The following is a 22,957-nucleotide window of genomic DNA, read 5'->3' on the forward strand; positions in this document are numbered from 1 at the left end:
GCTCCAGCTCTGAGGCCTCTGCTGCTGAAAGCAGGTATCTGGTTTGTTTGGGTTCTATAATCGAAACACTGTATCAACTCCAGCTCTGAGATCCCGGCTCGCCCTGGGGTTTTGTTTAGCTTCTGTATTTGTAACCATGTTTCCAAATGCAGGCTCAGAGGCCGGCAAGGCCAGCGGGGAACGTTGGTTTCCTCCGTCACTGAAGCAAGCAAGCCTCATGTTCAGTTTAAGCTGCCTGGCTGCCGGCCATCATCTTGGCTGGAAGTTAATTTGCATGTCTCGCTGATTAGCCCATGGGAAGGGTAGCCGTCGTATGCCAATTACCATGTTTCTCTTTTATTAGATAGGATATCACTCTGGTGAACATATGGGTGCAATGGTAAATGGGATTGTTTATTCTTTCTGATTGGTGTTTCAGGCTTCTTAGGGTATATGCTTAGAAGTAGGATCACTGGGTCAAATGGCAGTTCCATTTTTAATTTTTTGAGGAAACTGCATACTGTTTTCTATAGTGGTTGTACCAGTCTGCATTACTACTAGCAGTGTACTAGAGTTCCTTTTTCTCCACCTAATCACCAGCACTAAGTGTTGATTTATTGATGGTAACAATTCTGGCAGCTGTGAGGTGGTGCCTCCTTGTCCTTAAACATCTACACTAATAAAAGAGAAACATGCAAATTGGTGTCACTCCGCTACACTCACCAGCCAATCAGAGCAACTATGCACATTAACGCAACAAAGATGGTCGTTAATTTGCATGCACAGGCATGGAGAGAAGACTGAAGACTCCGGCCAGAGCAAACACTGAAGACTGAAGAGGCTTGGCTTCTATGCTGCAGCCGGACCACAGGCCTGAGTCCCAGGTGCCGGAGAAAAACTGGTGCCAGCAGCCAGGGGAAGGAAGGCCTATTGCGTGAATGTTCGTGCAACGGGCTTCTAGTTTTTTTATATGTCTCTTGGCCATCTGTATGTCCTCTTTGGAGAAGTGTCTATTCAGGTGCTCTGCCCATTTTTTAATTGGGTTGTTTGTCTTCCTTTTGTTGAGTTGTGTGAATACTTTATATATTTTGGGAAGTAACCCCTTATCAAATGTATCATTGACAAATATATTCTTCATTATAGTGGGTTCCCTTTTCATTTTGATGCCGTTTTTTTTTTTGCTGTGCAGAAGCTTTTTATTTTGATGTAATCCCATTTGTTTATTTTCTCTTTAGTTTCTCTTGCTCTAGATCAGTGATGGCGAACCTTTTGAGCTCTGCATGTCAGCATTTTGAAAAACCCTAACTTAACTGTGGTGCCGTGTCACATATAGAAATTTTTTTATATTTGCAACCATAGTAAAACAAAGCCTTATATTTTTGGTATTTATTTTATATATTTAAATGCCATTTAACAAAGAAAAATAAAGAAAATGAGTTCTCTTGTCACCTCTGACAAGCGTGTCATAGATTCGCCATCACTGCTCTAGGTGATGTATCTGTGAAATTTCTGTTGCGTGAGAAGTCTGATATTTTGCTGCCTGTGTTTTCTTCTAGCATTTTTATGGTTTCTTGACTTCCATTTAAGTCTTTTATTCATTTTGAGTTTATTCTTGTGTATGATGTAAATACCTGTAAATTCTTTTTTCATTTTTCTAAGTTTCATTTTTCTTGCAAATACCTGTCCAATTTTCCCAACACCATTTATTGAAGAGACTGTCTTTACTCCATTGTATACTCGTCTCCTTTGTCAAATATTAATTGAGCATAATGTCTTGAGTCAATTTCTGGATTTGTAGGTTCTCTGTTCTGTTCCATTGATCTATATGCCTGTTTCTGTGCCAGTACCAAGCTGTTTTGATTACAGTGGCTCTAGTATATAGCTTGATATCCAGTATTGTGACCCCTCCAACTTTGTTCTTCTTTCTCAAGATTACTGTGGCTATTCAGGGCCTTTTTTTGGTTCTATGTGAATTTTTGGAGTATTTGTTCTTGGTCTATGAAATATGCCATTGGTATTTTAATAGGAATTGAATTGAATCTATAGATTGCTTGGGGTAGCATGGACATTTAATGATGTTAATTTTACCAACCCATGAACACAGTATATTCTTCCACTTGTCTATATCTTCCTCTATCTCTTTTTTTAATTTCCTGTAGTTTTCCACGTACAGGTCTTTTACCTCCTTGGTGAAGTTTATTCCTAAGTATCTTAATTTTGTTGTTGTTGCAATGGATTCCTACTGCCCCATGCTCCGTGGGATCCCCTTCCTTTCTCTGTTCCTCTAGATTGGGGATCCCTGTAGGGGTTTTGGGGACCCCACACTCCCAGGGACCAAGGGCTGCGCTGCTGCACCTTTCTTCCAGCTTTCCAGCTGTTTCAGTTAGCTCACCCTCTCTGCATCTTCTGTCCCCTTTCTGCACTCGCACTCACAGTATTTCAGATCAACTGGTTTTTCAAGCCCAATGCTCTGCAGTTTAGGGGCAAGTTTGGTCCGATGTCGGGAGCAAGCAGACAGAGCTTCCTGCTACTCTACAGCCATCTTGGAATCCCCTGCAAAAATATATTTAATTAGTTAAAACTAAATTGCCAGGTAGAAAATATAGGGGACTCCCAGTTAAATTTAAATTTCAGCTAAACAGTTAATATTTTTAGTGTAAGTGTAACTCATACAGTAGTTGGAATATACTTAATACTAAAAAAATATTTTTCTTTTTTTAATATATTTTATTGATTTCAGAGAGGAAGGGAGAGGGATAGAGAGACAGAAACATCAATGATGAGAGGGAATCATTGATTGGCTGCCTCCTGCATGCCCTCTACTGGGGGGGAATTGAGCTCGCAACCCTGGCATGTACTGTTGGCTGAAATTTAACCTGGGACCCTTTAGTCCATAGGCTGACGCTCTATCCACTGAGCCAAAGCAGCTAGGGCCTAAAAAAATATTTTTCATCTGATATTTAAATTTAACTGTCTTGTGTTAACACTCTAGCAGCCTGACTTCTTTTTCTTTTCCTTAATATGTTTTTTATTGATTTTTAGGGAATGAGGAAGGGAGAGGGATAGAGAGATAGAAAAACCACAGAGAGAAACATCATCAATTGGCTACCTCCTGTACATCCTCCTACCAGGGATGGAGCCTACAACCCAGGCATATACCCTGACCTGGATCTAACCAGTGACCTCTTGATTCATGGGTCGATGCTCAACCACTGACCCAACCTGGCCTGGCCACTTTCTTAAATATCATCAGCCCTTCACCTCTGATTTGGTAAAATTTCAGCATGAGTATTTTTTTAAATAAATCTTTATTGTTTAGATTATTACAGTTGTTCTTCTTTTTCCCACCCATAGCTGCTCTCCACCCGGTTCCTACCCCACCCCACCCCATGCCCTTACCCCTCCACTTGTCCTCGTCCATAGGTGTAAGATTTTTGTCCAATCTCTTCCCGCATCCCCCTCACCGCCTTCCCCCTGAGAATTGTCACTCCACTCCCTTTCTATGCCCCTGATTCTATTATATTCACCAGTTTATTCTGTTCATCAGATTTTTTATTCACTTGATTTTTATATTCACTTATTGATAGATTGATGTGTCTTGGTGTGGTCCTCTTTGGATTCCTTTTGATTGGGGTTCTCTGCGCTTCCTGGACTTGTAAGTCTATTTCTTTCACCAGGTGGGGGAAGTTTTCTGTCATTATTTCTTCAAATAGGTTTTCAATATCTTGCCTTCTCTCTTCTTCTGGTACCCCTATAATTCTGATGTTAGTACGCTTGAAGTTGTCCCAGAGGCTCCTTACACTATCTCCATATTTTGGGATTATTTTTTCTTTTTGCTTTTCCAGTTAGGTGTCTTTTGCTTCTTCATATTTCAAATCTTTGACTTGATTTTTTGGATCCTCTAGTGTGCTGTTGGATCTCTGTATATTACTCTTTATTTCAGTTAGTGTATGATTAATTTCTAATTGGTCCTTTTTCATATCCTTGAGGGTTTCACTAAATTTCTCAGAGGTTTCTAGAAGATTCTTGAGTAACCTTATAACCGTGATTTTGGACTCTATATCCAGTATTTTGCTTTCATCCCTTTCTTTCATTTGTGACTTTTTTCTTTGTCTCTGCATTTTGGCAGCTTCCTTGTGTTTGTTTCTATGTACTAGGTAACTGGTAAGTCTCTTTGAGTTGATAGAGTGGCCTTGTGTGGTTGGTGTCCTATAGGGCCCAGTGGCTCAGCCTCCCCAGTCACCTGAGGTGGACGCTCTTGGTGCACCCCTTTGTGGGCTGTTTGCACAGTCTTGTTGTAGTTAACCCTTGATTGCTGTTGGTATCACTGGGAGGAATTGACCTCTAGGTCAATTGGCTGTGATGACCAGCTGTGTCTACACTGGAAGATCTGTTGTGCAGGACCACCCTTATGGGGCAGGACTTGCTTCAGTGGGGTTTTGGTGCTCACTGAGTCTGCCCCATGAGTGTGTCTCTTATAGATGTGAGGAGATGTAATTCAGTATGGTCTCACTCTGACCGTTGGGTACACTGGCTCTTGGATCTCCAAGGAGGTGCAAGGTCATCTACTGTCTGGGGCCGCCCAGCAGGAGCTACAGAGACATTTGCAGATTCCTCTTTGTATGGGGTTTGGAAGTGCCCAGAGGAGGCCCAGCTGTGAAGCAAGGCTGGCAGGGCCTTGGGCCTTCTTTTGGAAGCTCTGGAGCTCTCTGACCCAGCTGAAGTTTGACAGGTTTTAGCCGAATGGACAGGCCATTCATATGCAAAAGTTGCTGCACACAGCTTGGGTGGGGTTGTAAATTGGGTGGAGTGGGGTCTTTTGGAATCACCAGGGTGGAGCAAACAGCAATGGCTGCCAGTAAGACCTGAACCGAAGTCCCAGGTTCTCTGCACCCCGCGCCCCCATGCAGGAACAATGATCGCTATGAGCACCTCTGAGAGAAAGCCACCCTCATATTCCTGTCCTGATGCCAGACAGTCCAGATTCTTCCCATATGTGCCTGGGCCCCCCCAGAGTCTCGCTGGGAACTGGAGTTCAGAGCAGTTGGAAGCTTGTATCTCCCTCCGGATTTAAAGAGCAGCACATCCAGATGCCAGCACTTTCTGTGCCTCCACACCTCCTACCAGTCTTAATGCACCTTCTTCACCTCTCTAGTTGTGGAACTTACACTCAGCCAGCCTTCCCACAGTTCTGGGTGGTAGTTGTTCTGCCATTTAGTTGTGGTATTGATGTGGTTGTGAGAGGCAGCAAGTACAGGTGCTTACCTATGCTGCCACCTTGCTTCTCCGCAACCTGACTTCTTGGTAATCCAAACAACCAGTAAGTGGGTTTAAAAAGCTCCCCACTTTCAGAAATTGGTTTCACAAGAGTCATGGCTCAAACTGCATGTACTTTGCCTGTTTGATAGGCAATAACTAAGCCTTCCTTATTATTTTATTGCAGCTATTCTAATGTTCTTACAAAAGAAGTATTTTTTATTAAAAAAATTTTTTTTGATCCTCACCCAAGGATATGTTTATTAATTTTAGAGAGAGAGGGGGAGCGGGGAGGGAACATCAATGTGTGAGAATCATCTGTCAAACCTGCAACCTAGGTATGTGCCCTGACCAGGAATGCAGCCTTTTGGTGTATAGGACAACACTGCAACTAACTGAGCCACCTGGCCAGCCTTTAAACATTTTTTTTAAACTACAGATTCTTTACTTACTTGAGGACCCTACATAGTTTCATACCAGCTAATTTTTTTTAGCCATCGTGAACCTATACTTGAACAAAATTATGCTATTTGCTTTAATGTCTTTGTTGATGCTACTCCTTGTACCTAAAGACCTAAATCCCTCCCATCTATCTATGTCTGTCCAACCCTTTAATGCTCATGTCATATGCTGTCCCTTACAAGGAAATCGTCCTCATTCTCAGAGCTAAAAGGGATCTCTCTTACCTCTGAGCATCATGTTCAACATTGTAACCAACTATTGTTATTTGGGTAGGGTGATTTTTTAAAATTATAGTAAGAATATTTAACATAAGATCTACCATTTTAATGAAATTTTAAGTTAAGATGCAGCATAATGCTAGATAAGAGCTTTTGCAACTGATCTCTAGACTTATTCATTGTGATGGGCTTATTTTACTTAACATAATTTTCTCAAGGTTCATTCATGTTTGGGAATGTGTCAGAATTTCATCCCCTTTTAAAGTAGAATAATATCCCATTGTTTGTGTATACTATATTTTGCTTAATCATTCACCAATGAAACTTAGATGTACAAATATTTTTCCAAGTTCTTGCTTTAAATTATTTTGGGTGTATACCCAGATGAAGAATTAATCATATGACAGTTCTATTTTTAATTTTTTGAGGACCCTCCATACTGTTTTCCATAGCTGTACCATTTTATATTCCCACCAACAGTCCACAAGGGTTCCAATTTTTACACATATTCATCATTTTTTTAATAGTGTCCATTCTAACGGATATGAAGTGATATCTCATTGGGTTTTGATACTGCATTTCCCTGATGATTAGTGATATTAACATCTTTTCATATATTGTTGTCCATTTCTGTGTATTCTTTGGAGAAAGTCTATTTAAGTTCTTTGCCCAGTTTTTAATTGGATTATTTGTTTTTTTGTAACTGGGTTGTAAAAAGAGTTCCTTTTATATTTTGAATATTAACTCCTTATTAGATACGTGGTTTGCAAAGAGAGTCTTGTCGTCTTTTTCTCCATATTCCTACACTATACTTTAGCATTGTTTTTTTCAGTACTTGGCACTCAAGGTGTGTTTATTAAATAAATTTAAAGCAGCTACCTGGTTTCCAGTCAGCATCAAATTTGAAAAGCCCAAGTGGAACTTCTATAGACACTCTATGACGGCAGTGTGAGAAATAATAGTTGAGAATGGAGGAGAACACTATAAAAAACCAAACTTGGGAAAATAAAATTCTGCATGTATTTAAAGTCTCATGGACTGAAGCAAATAAGGGTTGATAGGGACTGATAAAGATTAATCTTAAATGCTAGGCTGAGAAAAAAAAATTAGGCCCGGCTCTTATGGCTTAGTGGTTGAGCATTGACCTATGAACCAGGTCATGATTCGATTCCGGTCAGGGCACATGCCCAGGTTGTGGGCTCAATTCCCAGTGGGAGGCATGCAGTAGGCAGCAGATCAGTGATTCTCTCTCATCATTGATGTTTCTATCTCTCTCTCCCTTTCCCTTCCTCTCTGAAATCTAATATATATACATATATATATGTAAATGGTTAAAAAAATTAGAAAATCCTAAAATTTGACATAATTATTAGAATTTTCTACAAATGTAAATAAACTTCTTTTAGAGTTATTGAGAAAAGTCTCATAAATAAGGGACTATTATCTCATTGCTCCAATTAAAAATTTGTACAATAATATTCTTTTTTAAATTGAGTTTATTGGGGTGACATTAGTTAATAAAATTATATAGGTTTCAGCCCTGTGTTGCTCAGTGTTTGAGTGTTGACCCAGGAACCAAGAGGTTGCTGTTTTGATTCCTGATCAGGGCACATGAGGGGGTTACAGGCTCTATCCCCAGTAGGGGGAGTTCAGGAGGCAGCTGTTCGATGATGTTTCTCTCTCACAGATGTTTCCATCTCTCTATCTCTCTCCCTTCCTCTCTCTCTACAAATCAATTAAAACACATATTTAAAAATTGTATAGGTTTCAGGTGTACAATTCTATAATATATCATCTGTATATTGTACTGTGTGTTCACCACCCCAAGTCATGTCTCCTTCCATCTCTGTTTATCTCCCCTTTACACTCTTTGCCTCCCCTCAGCCCCCTTTCCCTCTGGTAATCACTATACTGTTGTCTGGGTCTGTGAGGTTTTTTTTTTGGTGACTTATTTTTTTTAATCTCTTCACCTTTTTCACCCAGCCTTCCAAACCCCCTCCCCTTTGACAGTTATCAGTCTGTCCTCTGTATCTATGAATCTGTTTCTATTTTGTTTATTAGTTTATTTTGTTCATTAGATTCCACATATAAATGAAATCATATGGTACTTGTCTTTCTCTGGCTTATTTCTCTTAGCATAATACTCCATAGGTCCACCCATGCTGTCTGAAAGGGTAAGATTTTCTTATACAGCCAATTAGTATTCCTGCGTATAAATGTACCACAGCTTTTTTATTCATTCATCTACTGGTGGACACTTGGGTTACTACCAAATCTTGGCTATCCTATATAATAAAAGCCTAATATGCAAATTGTCCCCTCAGGCAGGAGTTTGACTGACCAGGAATTCAACCAGGGGCAGGGCTGGCCCACCAACTGCCCGCGGCCCCTCCCCCTGGCCAGCTCTGCCCCCGATTGCCCCCTCCCCCACCCTGATTGGGGCGGGGCTGGCTGGTCAACCTCCCACGTCCCCTCCCCCTGGCCGACCTGGCCTATTGGCTCCATTGGGGCAGGCCAGCTGAATCCCACCCATGCATAAATTTGTGCACTTGGCCTCTAGTTGTAAATAATGCTACATAAGTGTGAACATAAGTGTGTATATATTCTTTTGAATTAGTGTTTCGGTTTTTTTTTTTTTTTCATATATATCCTCAGAAGTAGATTTGCTGGATCATAAGGCAGTTCCATTTTTAATTTTTTGAGGTAACTCCATACTGCTTTCCCCAGTGGCTGCACTAGTCCGCTTTCCCACCAACAGTGCACAAGGGCTTCCTTTTTTCCATATCCTTGCCAACTTCTTATTTGTTGACTTATTGATGATATCCATTCTGACAAGTATGAGGTGATATCTCATTGTGGTTTTAGGTTGCATCTCTCTGATGATTAGTGACATTGAACATCTTTTCATATAATAATAAATATTCTTGATTTACTTTAGCTAACTAAAGCAGATAAATATTATATATTTTGTTTAAGGAAACAAAATTAGTACATTTTTAAAATAATAATGTCCAGACTACATGCTTAAACATGTGATTGCTGACCTCATATGAATATTTTTTATTCAAGAATTATGAACTGCTACTTTTTTGTATAGAGTATCCTGACATTATTATAAATATACTATTCTAGATATTTGTTTAAAATTCCAAGAAAAAAAGATGATGTAGTAGCTAATCGTAACACTAGGTGGTGGTAACTGATTTTAGAAATTAAAGCATGAAATTTTTCCAACATGTATTCTTTTTTTGAACTTGAAACATTTAGTGCTGCTTACATTTCAGAAGGAAAGGAGGGAAAAATATGCCAGGCTATACAATACCATTTCTACCTGTTTGGGCTCCTCACCTCTCCATCTTTTTCCTTTGAATGCTATAATCCAATGCTTCTCAAATTTGTTGGTCGCATGCCCTTTACACTCTTAAAATTATTGAGCCCTGACCGGTTTGGCTCAGTGGATAGAGCGTCGGCCTGCAGACTGAGAGGTCCCAGGTTCGATTCCGGTCAGGGGCATGTACCTTGGTTGCGGGCACATCCCCAGTGGGAGGTGTGCAGGAGGCAGTTGATCGATGTTTCTCTCTCATCGATGTTTGTAACTCTCTATCCCTCTCCCTTCCTCTCTGTAAAAAATCAATAAAATATATTTTTAAAAAAATTACTGAGCATCCTAAAGAGCTTTCACTAATGTGGATCATAAGTAAATAATGATTAGTGTTTTTTTCTTGTTAGAAATTAAGACTGAGAAATTTAAAAAGACATATTAATTCATTTAAAAATAATAATAACACACCTAATACTTATTAATATAAATATTTTTGAGAAAAAAATAACCAATTTCCAAAACAAAAAAATAGTGAGAAGAATTACTTTGTTTTAAAAATTTTAAATCCCTTTAATGTCTAGGTTATTAATAGATAGATGGATTTCTATATTTGTTTACAGATTCAATCTTTTGGATATAACATATCATTTAGTCTCTGGAAAATTTCGCTCCATATTCGTGAGAGTATAAGAATAAAAAAGGCAACTAATGGCTTTGTATGAAAATCATTTAAATTTCACATAGTCTCTCAAAGGGTCTTGCGGACCCCGAAGAGTCCAAAACTACAATATGAGGACTATTGTGCTACCTCCTCCGTGCCTGTAAGATGTTAATGAAGACATGAAAACTATATGCATACGTAGTTTGTATTAACTTTGAATTTATAAATACTAAAGTTTAAACTACTAGTTTTTGGCTTATTTCATCTGTATGTTGTACATAAGGATATATTTACAACAGAAATGACTGAGTAGATATTATCACATTAAAGATAATTTCCTAATAGAAAAAAGGACAAAAGATGACCATAGTTGAAAGATGCAAATATACATTATGTTCATAGGACATAATTTTTAACCAGAAAAAAATACTTATTAGAATACATATGGACCTAAATCATTACCAGAGTTTGATTCAATGTATATTAGCTGCAATCTGTAATCTGTGAAGACTTTGATATCATCACAGTTACACCTCTGTTGTGAAGTAATCGCTTGTCTCTTCATTCTCTATGCTTTGTCTGTTCTTCCTGATCCGCATCCACAACATCAGCCCTTGTCTCTATGCTAATGATTCCCAACACTGTGTCCAAGCCAACCTGACCTCTCTTCCCTGTGTTCCCCAGCCTTACTTCCAGTTGTGTATCTCTGGGTAGAAGTCCTAAAGGTTCCTCAGTTCCAGGTTACATAAAACCAAACTCATGTTCTCCCTTCAGATCACTCCAGCACAGGGGTGGGCAAACTTTTTGACTCAAGGGCCACAATGGGTTCTTAAACTGGACCGGAGGGCCGGAACAAAAGCATGGATGGAGTGTTCGTGTGAACAAATATAAATTCAAAGTAAACATCATTACATAAAAGAGTACGGTCTTTTTTTCAATAGTTTTATTCATTTCAAACGGGCCGGATCCAGCCCATGGGCTGTAGTTTGCCCACGGCTGCTCTAGCACCTACTCCTCCTTAATTCTCTCTTTTAGTTAATCACCGTTTATCAGATTCCTCAGGCTGGAAACCTTTAAGGAACCTTTGACATTTTTTTTCACCCCTTAAATACACTGATTTTTCATGTCTCGTCGCTATTTGCTCTGCATGAATTTTCTTATCTTCTTAACCTGGGAAATGACTACAAATACTTAGATCTCAAACGTTACCACTTCTATAACCCAATTAGCAGATGTTCTTATATCACTATAAGTGTGTGTTTGGGTAAACAGAGAGAAAGCACACATTGTTTTTTCATCTCTCTCCCTTGATAAATTATTAGCTTTGTAAGGCAGGTACTGTGTTCTATTCATCTTTATTTCCCCAGTCTTTAGCACACTTCGTAGGTTTATTTATAGAAGAGAGAGAATGGTATCAATTGTCCATGTTTCAAGTATTGTACAGGTAGTTCACTGCTGCCCAATGTTAAATGTTACAAGTTATGATTAGTATATCTTTTCCAATAATTCCTTAATTTCAGGGGGAAATGCCTCCATTATAAAAGTTAACACTGAGTATAAAGTTTCATAAATACATTTAATATACATTTGAAGTATCACAAACCTGATCTAATGGTATTTATAATGAGTAGTACTCTAATTATGACTTGATGTTAACTCGTAACAGTAAAAATGTGCTAGGTTTAAGTATAGTTTGGGGTAAAAGTTTTGGTATAGAATATATCTATACATACATATTTCCATGTCAGTACTTTTCAGATTTATGTATACTAATACATGCTAACTTCTGTTTGCAGAACTTCTTGGTATACATGAACAAGCAGCTGTAGGGTTCTTAACCTTAATGGAAGCTTTAAGATACTGTAAGGTAAGTTGATTTTTAAGGTACTTTGAATGATCTTTATTCACATGTTCACTGTTGTGGATAGTATTTTTCTTCTATGACAACATATTTTAGCTTACTAATGTTATTATATACTCTCATCAGATTATTGCTAGTCTTCTTTCCTAAACCGACAGTCGTATTAAGGGAAGAGTTAAGCTGGCTGATCAGGCAGTTTCCTAATTTTGAGGTTTGTTTCTTTTCGAGGGTGGGGGGAAGAATCCAATATATTGTGGAAATAGAGACTTCTGTTGTGGAATATAAATATTTTTTTTGGTAAACTGAGGGAAAAGGGTGTGCTGTTTCTTCCTTACCAATTAACGGTATACTTCACTAAACAACTGGTAGTACTTTATTGGGCAAAGAAAAAGAACCTGCTAAATGCTGAAATTCTAACTTCTGATTGTTCCATCTGAAAATGATTTCACACTGACAAAGCAGAAATCCAAGCATTTAATAGAATTAAACTCCTTAACACATATGTGAAAATTAGGAACTGCCATGAAACCCTCATTTATTGATATATATTTTATTGCTTTCCTACACAATCTGAAATAACTATTGGCTGTTCCAATGGTCTTAAATCATTAGAGATTTGCAGTTAAGGTGTCCTCATTTTGGAGGAAGAAAGAAGACAATGTTATTTTTTACTTCTGAATGTTGGTTCCATGGCAGTGGTTCTGGTGGTGGTGATTAGTTTTAGTAACAGTGTCTTGTGCCCTTCCTTCCTTCCCCTTTTTTTTTTAACCAGACAGCATTCCTCTTTCATGACAGTCCTTGGACAGGGGTGATACGGGCATAAAAATCAAACAGGTTTCATCCAGCTCTTATTCAGTTTAGTTATCGTAAGGTTAAACAGTAGCAGTTCTTCTTTTTAGTTACTTTAATTATACAAGCTAAAATTATTCTGAGTTTGCCTGGCAACCAAAGAATGAAATTGCATCTTCTCCTAGCATGCGCACACACACATACACACAAAACAGGAACTGCCATGAAACCTTCATTTATTGGTATATATTTCATTGCTATATAGAGGTGATACATATATTAATTAGCTTGATTGTAGTGATATTTACACAATATATACATATATCAAAACATTAAGTTGTACACCTTAAATATATACAATTTTTATGTCAATGAGGTTTTAATAAAGCAGTTTTGTAAATAGTGTGTGTGCGCGTGCATGCACATGTTGCAGGAGGTCAGGGTCTGGAGATGTTCTAGTTTGACATTTTCACTGTGTGGCCTGTAAGGCCCTGATGGTCTGGATCCTGTCTGCCCTTCCAGAGCTGCATCACTCCCTCCATTGCTGAGTCTGGCCATGCTGGTCTCCTGTTGTTTCTTAAACAGGCCAAGCCCTTTCCTGCCTCACAAGCCTTCATATTTGCTATCATTTCTGCCAGAAATATTCTATTCTCCCCTTCAGGTCCTACTTCAAATGGTGCCTCAAAGACCCTTTCCTTGATCATCCCCTCAGTGAATCATCCCAACATGATTTCATAGGAATAATCACTCTGTACTTGCTTCTTTTATAATTTTGAATTTGTTTTTTTTGTCATCCCTAATGGAATATAGACTCTTTGAAGGCAAGCAGGCACATTGTTTCTGGCTACATAGTAGGTGCTCAATAAATATTGTTGCACGAATGAGTGCAAAATTGCACTGTAACTGTAGGCTTTTCTAAATATGTGCTTTAGCTTTGCTTTAACTGTTAGGCACAACAGAGCGATGTCTGTTCCTCAGGACTTTAGTAGAAAGTTAACAGCTGCTGTGTGTTCTCTTGTTATTCTCTAGTATTCTAGCAGCAACTATGGTGTTATATAAGATTTAAAGGTTTGTTGTTTTTTTTAGTGGCAGGACACAACATATTGACACTCAGATAGAGGAAAGGCAGATCTGTTAGTTACTGACAGCTCCTAACCAGAGCTGGGCCACATAGGGGTTACACCTGGGAACAGGTCAACAGCAAGCTTATGTGTGGGAATTGAGGGTAGAGTTAGCTAGGTCTCATGGGCTCAGTGTGGACTGGCTAATTTGAATAGTTTCCATGCGCTCAGGGGCTTAAGAGCTGTCCCTGGTCGTGTTGTTCCTGGTTCCAGGGCCATTAGGGCAATGCATAATGACCTGTGGTGTGAGAGACTTCTAGGGAAAGTGGTTGGGGTTTGGACTTACTCAGCAGTCTTTTTTAAGGGAATTGACCAGCCTCAAACCAGGGCCTCAAAACTGAGTCAAGACAGAATTTTAAAAAACCCACAAAACTCTATTACATGGAGCTGTTTATATGGATAATAGAGGCCCGGTGCACATAAATCTGTGCACTCGGGGGTCGGGGGGTGGGGGGGTCCCTCAGCCCGGCCTGTGCCCTCTCGCAGTCTGGGACCCCTCGGGAGGTAATGCCCTGCTGGCTTAAGCCTGCTCCCGGGTGGCAGAGGGCAGGCCCAATCCCTAGGTGCAGCCCCTGGTCGGGCTCAGAGCAGGTCCGATTGGGGAGTTGGGGCGCCGCCCCCTGTCATGCACAGAGCAGAGCTGATCAGGAGGTTGGGGCGCCTTCCCCTGTCACGCACAGAGCAGGGTGGATAGGGAGGTTGTGGCCCGGCCCCCTGTCAGACACAGAGCTGCAGGGCAATCAGGGGGTTTGGGCGCTGCCCCCTATCACTCTTATCCCAGTGCCAGGAGGCCTCTCGGCTCCGCTGATCCCGGTGCTGGGAGGCATATTACCCTTTTACTATGTAGGATACAGGCCTGGTGCATGGGTGGGGCTGGCTGTTTTGCCCTGAAGGGTGTCCTGGATCAGGGCGGGGGTCCCCACTGGGCGTGCCTGGCCAGCCTGGGTGAGGGGATGATGAGTGTTTTCAGGCTTGCGGGTGACAGAAGCTCCCAACCGCTCCTTTTTTCTTTTTTTATTCTGGGCCAGTTTTAGCTCTGAGGCTTGGCTCCAGCTTTGAGGTCTCCGCTGTTGAAAGTAGGTATCTGCTTTGTTTCGATTCTATAATCGAAACTCTGTATCAACTCCAGCTCTGAGATCCCCGCTTGCTGAAGGCTGGTTTCTGGGGTTTTGTTTAGCTTCTATTTTTGTTACAATGTTCAAACTGCAGGCTCAGAGGCTGGCATGGTAGGCGGGGAATTTTGGAGTCCTCGTCACTGAAGCAAGCAAGCTTCATGTTCAGTTTAAGCTGCCTGGCTGCCGGCTGCCATCTTGGCTGGAAGTTAATTTGCATATCTCGCTGATTAGCCAATGGGAAGGGTAGCGGTCGTACGCCAATTACCATATTTCTCTTTTATTAGATAGGATACTGTAAGTTTCATTCTTAAAATCTATATTCATTTACTTTGTACCAGATGTTTAGAAAAATGACATTAAGGAAATATTTATGTTTGTATTAGTTTTGTGAACCTGAGCATTTTCCTGTTTGGTAGTGTAGTACACTGCCCTTTAGAAATGAAATTAACATTTTCATGTCAATTTGACCATATATGTTTTATTAACACAAATAAAACGGTATTTCTCTTCTCCCCGTTTCTTTCTGTGTATGTATATACACATGCCTGTGAACAAAGAAGGTGACCAGTGCTTTTGACTATGCCCTTTAAAAAAAACAGATATATTACTCACATAACATAAAATTAACTATTTTAAAGTGTATAATTCAATAGTTTTATGTATTTATTTTATGTATTTATGTATGTTATGTATTTATAAGTTAATGGAGAGTTCCACTTTTTGGTTGTTAAGAATAATACTGTTATGAACATTCATGCATAAGTTTTTGTGAACATGTTTTCATTTCTCTTGAGTATATACCCAGGAATGAAATTGCCTGGTCATATGGTAATTATATGCTTAACTTTTTGAGGAACTGTCAAACTGTTTTCCAAAGTAGTTGCATTATTTATTCACTCTTGATTGATTTTTTATTATTAGAAAACACTTCATGAGTTCAGCCTTTATTTGCCTTTTGATCCTACTGTGTGTAATCTTACCCACACTTTTTACTTCTCTCATGATTAAGTGTATGCGCATGCACACACACTATCTTTTTTTTTTTTTAATCTTCACCCAAGGATATGTTTTTTTTTTTTTTATCAATTCTACAGAGTGAGGAAGGGAGGTGGGGGGAGAGAGAGAGACAGAAACATCCATATGAGAGAGAAATGTCAATTGATTGTCTCCTGTATGTGCCCCAACCAGGGGATCGAACCCGAAACCTAGATATGTGCCCCGATCAGGAATTGAATCCTGCACCCATTGGTGTATGGAACGACGTTCAACCAACTGAGCCACACTGGCCAGGGTATACACTTTTTCTAAGAAAGAAACTAAACTGACCAATCTCAGAGGGAAGGTAGGGGTGGAGGAGTGGGTGGGGAGAGATTAATCAGGGAACACATATGTGCATATATGCATAGCCCCTGGACACAGATAATAGTTTGGTGAAGGCCTGGGGGGGCGGAGTTCAGGGTAGAGGGGGTTCATAGGGGAAAGAAAGGGGGACATCTGTAATACTTTCAACAGTAAAGATAAATTAAAAAATAGTTAAAAGAAACTAAACAACCTCTAAAGTTTTCACAAGAGGCAGCGTGATGGAATGGAAAACCACCACATTAGGAGTCAGCAAACCCGAGTCTTAGTTCCAGCTCATACTAGTTAACTGTTTGTATTCCAACAGGGCACCGATCCCATGTATTCCTCTGTGTCCTTATGTAAAATTTAAGGACTTGCACTGCACACCTCTGAAGTGACTTCTACTCTGACCCAGTGATCAGAGCTTTTCCTTTTTCTTTGTCCTTTGGCTGTTATTCTCTGTTGTTCCCAAAGTGCCCTTTACGCTACTGGCTCATCATTGCCTTTGGCACATCCAACGCATCCCTTGCATTATAGGACAACAGAGAATAAATTCTATCCCTCCTAGTGATAAGAATAAATTTTGAAGGGCCCTGGTGGTGCCTGAAAGCAGGGTATCATATCAGGGCTGTTTGTAATTAGGAAGAAGAGTTGGCCCTGACTTGGAATTTCCTATTTCTAGGGAGTCTGTGTGAGAAAAGAAAATTCAGCACATTTGATTGGTAAGGTTAGTTGTTTTAAGTCAAAATCTTTGTCCTCATAAGTGTGTGGAACTGATTGATGTGGATGAGGTTGGATTTCACAAGTCTATTATTTTCTCAGTCACACAAAAAATGATATTTCCAAATTTTTGGAACTGCAGTGTTTAGAGATTAATTGCATAACCCTGAAGCCAGGTTATAGGTTTAACTCTTTATACATTTTAAGAGACTGGATATTGTAAAACTTTGAACTTAACTCCTACCATGAAGAGTCAAATGATAGGATTCTTTTATATACTTAAATGTTTTACATATTTTGCTTTAGAGAGATTATTATGTTACCCTAGGTTCTTTGAAGACAGGATATTCTTAAGGCTTTTCCCCTTATTTATTCATAAATCTACTCATTTGTTCATTTATAATTATTTTCCTGATCAAATTATTATGATCAAGTGTATGGTTTTTGGGTTTTGAGATACTAAACTGACATTCTAGAAGTGGCCATGCTATCTAGGAACTTTAGTAAAACCTGAGAATGATGCTTAGGGTTAAACTATTGGTTCTGGCTGTGTTAAGTCTGTGTTGTTGTTCTGTGTAAAGGCACAGCATAAGCTTAGCCCTGATAGTCTTTATAACATTGACTTTATATTCATTGGTAATGACCTTTATGGGTAAGGCATTCTGGCACAGTATTTATTATTCCATTTAAATATGAATTGGACACCCTGGTTATGTTTCAGATATTCATGGGCACGTAATAGGCAGTATAAAATTTTCATTTGTTTGTTTATTTTGCTACATTTGTTCTAGGTTGGTTCTTACTTGAAATCTCCAAAATTCCCTATTTGGATTGTTGGCAGTGAAACTCACCTCACCGTATTTTTTGCCAAGGTATGCTTACAGTAGGATTTTTTTTTTAAGTATGACATCAGACAAACAAGTAATATAGGTTATATTTAGTATGGATCTTTGTGCAAACATCAGTGTATTCCCACTAACAAACGGATTGTTCCAAAATCTAAAATATTAACACAAAAGAATGTATTGTTTTACTTCTCCAGTTTTGGAATTTCAATAAAATCTGTCATGACTCAGTTATAACTTCTTTACCTTTGCTTTGCCTTTTGCTTTTCTTGTTTTTATATATTTTTTGTTGTTGTTGTTTGTCTGTTTTTTAAGGGATCACTTTTGTTACGATAAAGTTTTGGATTGTTCTTTTGCAGAAAAGATTAAACTTTCACATGATATACAATAATTTTAGTTATGCTATGCCTTAGGAAAATATTTTAAAGTTTATTAATAGTTGAATGGTATGAAAAGCACTCTTTTAAAATGGGATATTTCCTATAGTTTTAATGTATATATGATTACAATATTGAAATAAGTCAAATGTATTTGAACATGTTTATTTTAAAATTCTGACAACAAAGCCTTTTCTAAATCCTAACCTTTAACAATAATATGTTTTTTCTACAATTGAGTGGTTCAGTGCTTTGGAGTCAGACAGCTTTTGTTTTGAATCCTAGCTGTTCCACTTCCTAACATTGCTCTCAGCCCCTTTTCTTATATTTAAAATGGGGATTAAGAATAGTACCTGGCTCTTAGAGTTATTATTAGGCTTAATATAAAATATTTAGCAATACTATTACAAGTTAAATGCTCAGTTATGTCTTAGCTGTCATCGTCATTTTCATTCTATAAATATTTATTAAACCTTTCTGGTATTCCTAGAGAGAGTTGCTAGACGTTGGCCTGAAAGGGAAAAGATATAATTGTGTTTTTGAGGTTTTTTTAATTTGAGTGCACTTTTTATTACTCCATGTTTTTTTTTCAGCTTGTACTTGCTAATATAAGTTTATTTATATCTGTAAGGATTATGAATAGCATAAATTATAGCAAAGACTGAAATGACAATGCTGAATTTTGTGGGTCTATTTTCTTGTTTATTCCTATATTTACTTTTATTGTGCTGGTAAAAGTCCAGCTGTGGATTTAGAGAAAGTTATATATACTTACCTTTTTTTTAAACAGGGAAAGCTATAAAATACAAGTTAAAGTACAGACTCATATGTTACATTTAGTCTGAAAGCTTTTGCTGTTTGTTTCCCTCTTAAAATTGGAGAGGAAGAAGTTAAAAGCATCATTTAAACTATAGAAACTGAGCAACTTCTAATTCCTGAATGAGTCCATTTGACTAATTTTTGTATTAAGTGTTATAAATTTCCAGATAAGAAAATCAAATTTTCAAGCCAATTATTTTATCTCCAACCCTATTCTTTAGCATTAAGAAAACGAATAAATTCTGTGAAACTTTGTTTCAAATGTAAAAGATAATAATATGAAAATATTTTAAATCTTAAATTTTATGATTGACATTTAAGAAACTAGAGGCACGGGCAGGGTCCTTAGCAGCTGCCGGCTGTTGGCCAGGGCCTCTTTTTCCCTGGCTGCCAGCGAGGGCCTCCCTTTGCACGCGCTGCCTGCTCACCTGCTCCACCATCCCACCATGGTCCGCTTTCGTTGGGGCCCATCTAGGCCAACAGCGCCTCTACTGCTGCCTACTGCTGCCCACTGCTTCCAACGCCACATTGCTGATGCCTACCATATTTCATGCCGTCTCCTGGTGGTCAGCGCACGTCTAACTCCCTGTTGGTCAAACTCCCGCCTGTAGGAGCAATTTACGTATTAGCCTTTTATTATATAGGATGATTCTATTGTCAAAACAGCAGAAGACAGAGGTTAATACAAGGAATAGTGTTAATTCAGCTATGTAAATATGCAGGCATTTTGTATTCAAGCCATAATAATATATCCTAGTTTTAGAGGATTAGGAATGTTTCCTTGAAGAACAGGTGTTTAAAATGAGCACTGAGGCATCTGATTAAACTTATGGGAAGAGGGAAAAAAGAACTTTCCCTATATGGGAAGTATTTGGAGCAAACAAACAGCTGTAGAAAGATGGAGTACTAGTATGGTGTGAATAAAAAAGAGCTGGGGCACTAAGCATTCAGGGGGACAGGTGAAAGATGAGGCTGCAAAAGTAGGCAGGCCCTGCAACTCTATTCTAAGAGTAATGACGGCCCCTAGATTTTTCAAAAATTGGTGGGGGGAATAGGTTGGCGGTAGATGGGAAGGAAGGGAATGGTTTTAAATTTGCATTTTGGAAAGATCACTCTGGCTAATTCTGGAAAACAGACATATTGAAGGATAACTTAGAGTGGGTAAACAAGACTTCTTTAGTTTTTGAGGTAAGCAAAGAATATGATAATGTTAGTAGAGATGGATAGAAGCACATACATTTGAGAGACTTAATCGAGTTAAACTGACAAGATTTGGTGATAGATTGCATTGGAGAGATAAGAGTTAGAGAGGTCTCATGACCTGTGTTTTTACTGATTAGATCTTCAAGTCTCAGAAAGAACTGAGCTTTGCTATTGTTGGATGTACCCCTGATTTATTCTTCTTTGGGCACACTGACCAGGTCAAGAGGAAAGATTGAGATACTACAGTTTGGGAATAGTTCAGCCAAATAATCCCTACAGTGAGGTTTACAAGTCCTGCTCACAAAGATAATGCCTTTTAGTTTCTCAAATATTAGCAGAACACCAAGGGTCACCAGACATTTGAGGAATGCTTCCATGAAAAACAGAGTCAGAACAAATAGGGGAAAATGAACTCAAAAGAATGTAGATATTGTAGGACAGTGCAGGGATCAGAAGAAAACTTAAAAAAAAAACCCACCAAAAAACTTATGGGAAGTTAATATATCCGTAAAACTATGGAGGCTCTGAGAAAAAAAAAATTAAGAAAAAAGAGAAACTGAAAAGTTATTGAACGAATCGGAAGACAAATTAGAGAAATCTCCCTCTAGCTTGTTGCAGTAGTTTCTAACTGATAACCATGCTGTTGCCCTTTTTGGAGGCTTTAGTATCTTCTCATTTCAGCAATTAAAATGACCCCAAAACTTTATGTCACTATTCTGCTCAAAACCTTATATTAGTTCCCCTTTTACTAAGAATTAAAGCAGAGTTCTTGGAGTAACCTACTAGTCCTTCCCTCACCTCATTGGATTCCCTATTTCCTCTCTATTCTTATTTCCTTTTACTTCTCCATGTCCTAGCTTTCTTGGCCACACTGGCCTTTCCTCTGCCTCAAAAACGAGGCAGTTTTCACTTTGCTTAAAATGATCTCGCCTCAGATGTTTGTATAAAAGATTCCTTCCTTTGGGTCAGTAATCTAATGTCACCTCCTTAGTGAGGCCTTCCCTGCCATCTTTTCTAAAATTTTAACCCCCTTGTTCTGGCTGAGTGGCTCGGTTGGAGCATTGTCCTATACATCAAGAGGTTGTGGGTTCTATTCCCAGTCAGGGCACATACCTAGGTTACAGATTGGATCCCTGGTCGGGGCATGTATGGGAGGCAACAGATCAGTCTTTCTCATACAGATGTTTCTCCCTCCCCTCCCCCTCCTCCTCCCCCTCTCCTCTTTCTTTCTCTCTAGTATGTATTTTAAAAATTGAGTTGAAATTCTCATAAAATTAACTTTTTTCACATGAACAGTTTAGTGATTTTTAGTATATTCACAGTATTGTGTAACCACCACCTGTATCTACATTCTCATCCAAAACATTCTCATCACCTTAAAATAATAACCCATATCCATTAAGCAGTTACTTCCTATTTCCTCTCTGGAGCCCCAGCAACTACCAATTTGCTTTTAATCTCTATGAATTTACCTCTACCGAATATTTTATATAAATATAATCATAAAATATGTGACCTTTGTGTCTGGATCCTTTCACTGAGTATGTTTTTGTGGTTCATCCTCATTGTAGCATGTATCAGTACTTCATTCCTTTCATGGCTGAATGATACTCCATTATATGCATACTGGAGGCCCAATGCACGAAATTCATGCAAGATTAGGCCTTCCTTCTTCTTGGTGCTGCCAGCACCGGCTTCTCTCTGGCACTCGGGACCCAGGCTACCTCCCGCTGCCGGCAGGCACCTGGGACCCGGGCTTCCCGTCGCAGCCCCTACTTCATCTGGAAGGTTGTCTGGAAAGATGTCCTGTCTAATTAGCATATTATGCTTTTATTATTATAGATAACACAATTTATTTGTCCATTCATCAATTAGTGGACATTTGGTTTGTTTTCATCTTTTGGCTATTGTGATTGTGCTGCTGTGAACATTCCTACACAAGCACATGCTTGAGTCCCAGTTTTGAGTTCTTTTGAGTATATACCTAGAACTGGAAATGCTGGGTCATATGGCAATTCTGGGTTTTACTTTTTTGAAGAACCACCAAACTGTTTCAGCAGTTGTATCATTTCACATTCCCACCAGCAATATGTAAGGGTTCCAAGTTTTCCACATCTTTGCTAACACTATTATTATTATTACCAGAGGCCCAGTGCACAAAATTTGTGCACTTAGGGTGGGAGGTCCCACAGCCTGGCCTGCGCCCTCTTACAGTCCAGGAGCCCACGGGGGATGTCAGACTGATGGCTTAGGCCCATGGGGAGCGGGCCTAAGCCAGCAGTTGGTCATCCTTAGCGCTGCTGTGGGGGCAGGAGAGGCTCCTGCCACTGCCGCTACACTCGCCAGCTGTTAGCCCGGCTTCTGGCTGAGTGACATTCCCCTTGTGGGAGCGCACTGACCACCAGGGGCAGCTCCTGTGTTGAGCATCTGCCCTCTGGTGGTCAGTGTGCATCATAGTGACGGGTTGTTCTGCCATCAGGCCAAAACTGGCTCTTCGACATTCCCCGAGGGATCCCAGAGGATGCAGGCTAGGTCGAGGGACCCCACCAGTGCACAGTTGGGGTTGGGAGGGACATGAGAGGTTGGCCAGCTGGGAGGGGCCACAGGAGGGCTCCAGGGCATGTCTGGCCCATCTCGCTCAGCCCGATTGGCCGGACCCCAGCAGCAAGATAACCTACTGATTGGAGCATCTGTCCCCTGGTGTTCAGTGCACGTCATAGTGACTGGTCAACTGTCTGCCCCCAGTGGTCAGTGCACGTCATAGCGAGCAGTTGAGTGGCCTTAGCATATCATTAGCATACTAGAGGCCTGGTGCATGAAAATCAATGAACTGGAGGGGGGTCCCTCAGCCTGGCACATTCTAGAACC

At 39.5% G+C, this 22,957-nt stretch overlaps 1 protein-coding gene across 5 annotated transcripts in view; it reads left to right on the top strand.

Annotated features, from left to right (window-relative positions):
• Positions 1-22,957, top strand: part of FAM188A (family with sequence similarity 188 member A) — a 109,999-nt gene that overhangs the window by 41,317 nt on the left and 45,725 nt on the right. For all 5 annotated transcript variants that reach the window (XR_435274.2, XM_006756153.2, XM_006756154.2 and 2 more), the window contains 2 exons: positions 11,695-11,765; positions 17,637-17,717. Coding sequence is in view for 4 of the 5 variants with exons in the window: in XM_006756153.2 (XP_006756216.1) it covers positions 11,695-11,765; positions 17,637-17,717 (152 nt within the window). In the remaining variant the exon portion in view is untranslated. The remainder of the gene's footprint in view (positions 1-11,694; positions 11,766-17,636; positions 17,718-22,957) is intronic.

This window comes from Myotis davidii, unplaced genomic scaffold (assembly GCF_000327345.1).
Source record: "Myotis davidii unplaced genomic scaffold, ASM32734v1 scaffold494, whole genome shotgun sequence".
Lineage (NCBI taxonomy): Eukaryota > Metazoa > Chordata > Mammalia > Chiroptera > Vespertilionidae > Myotis > Myotis davidii.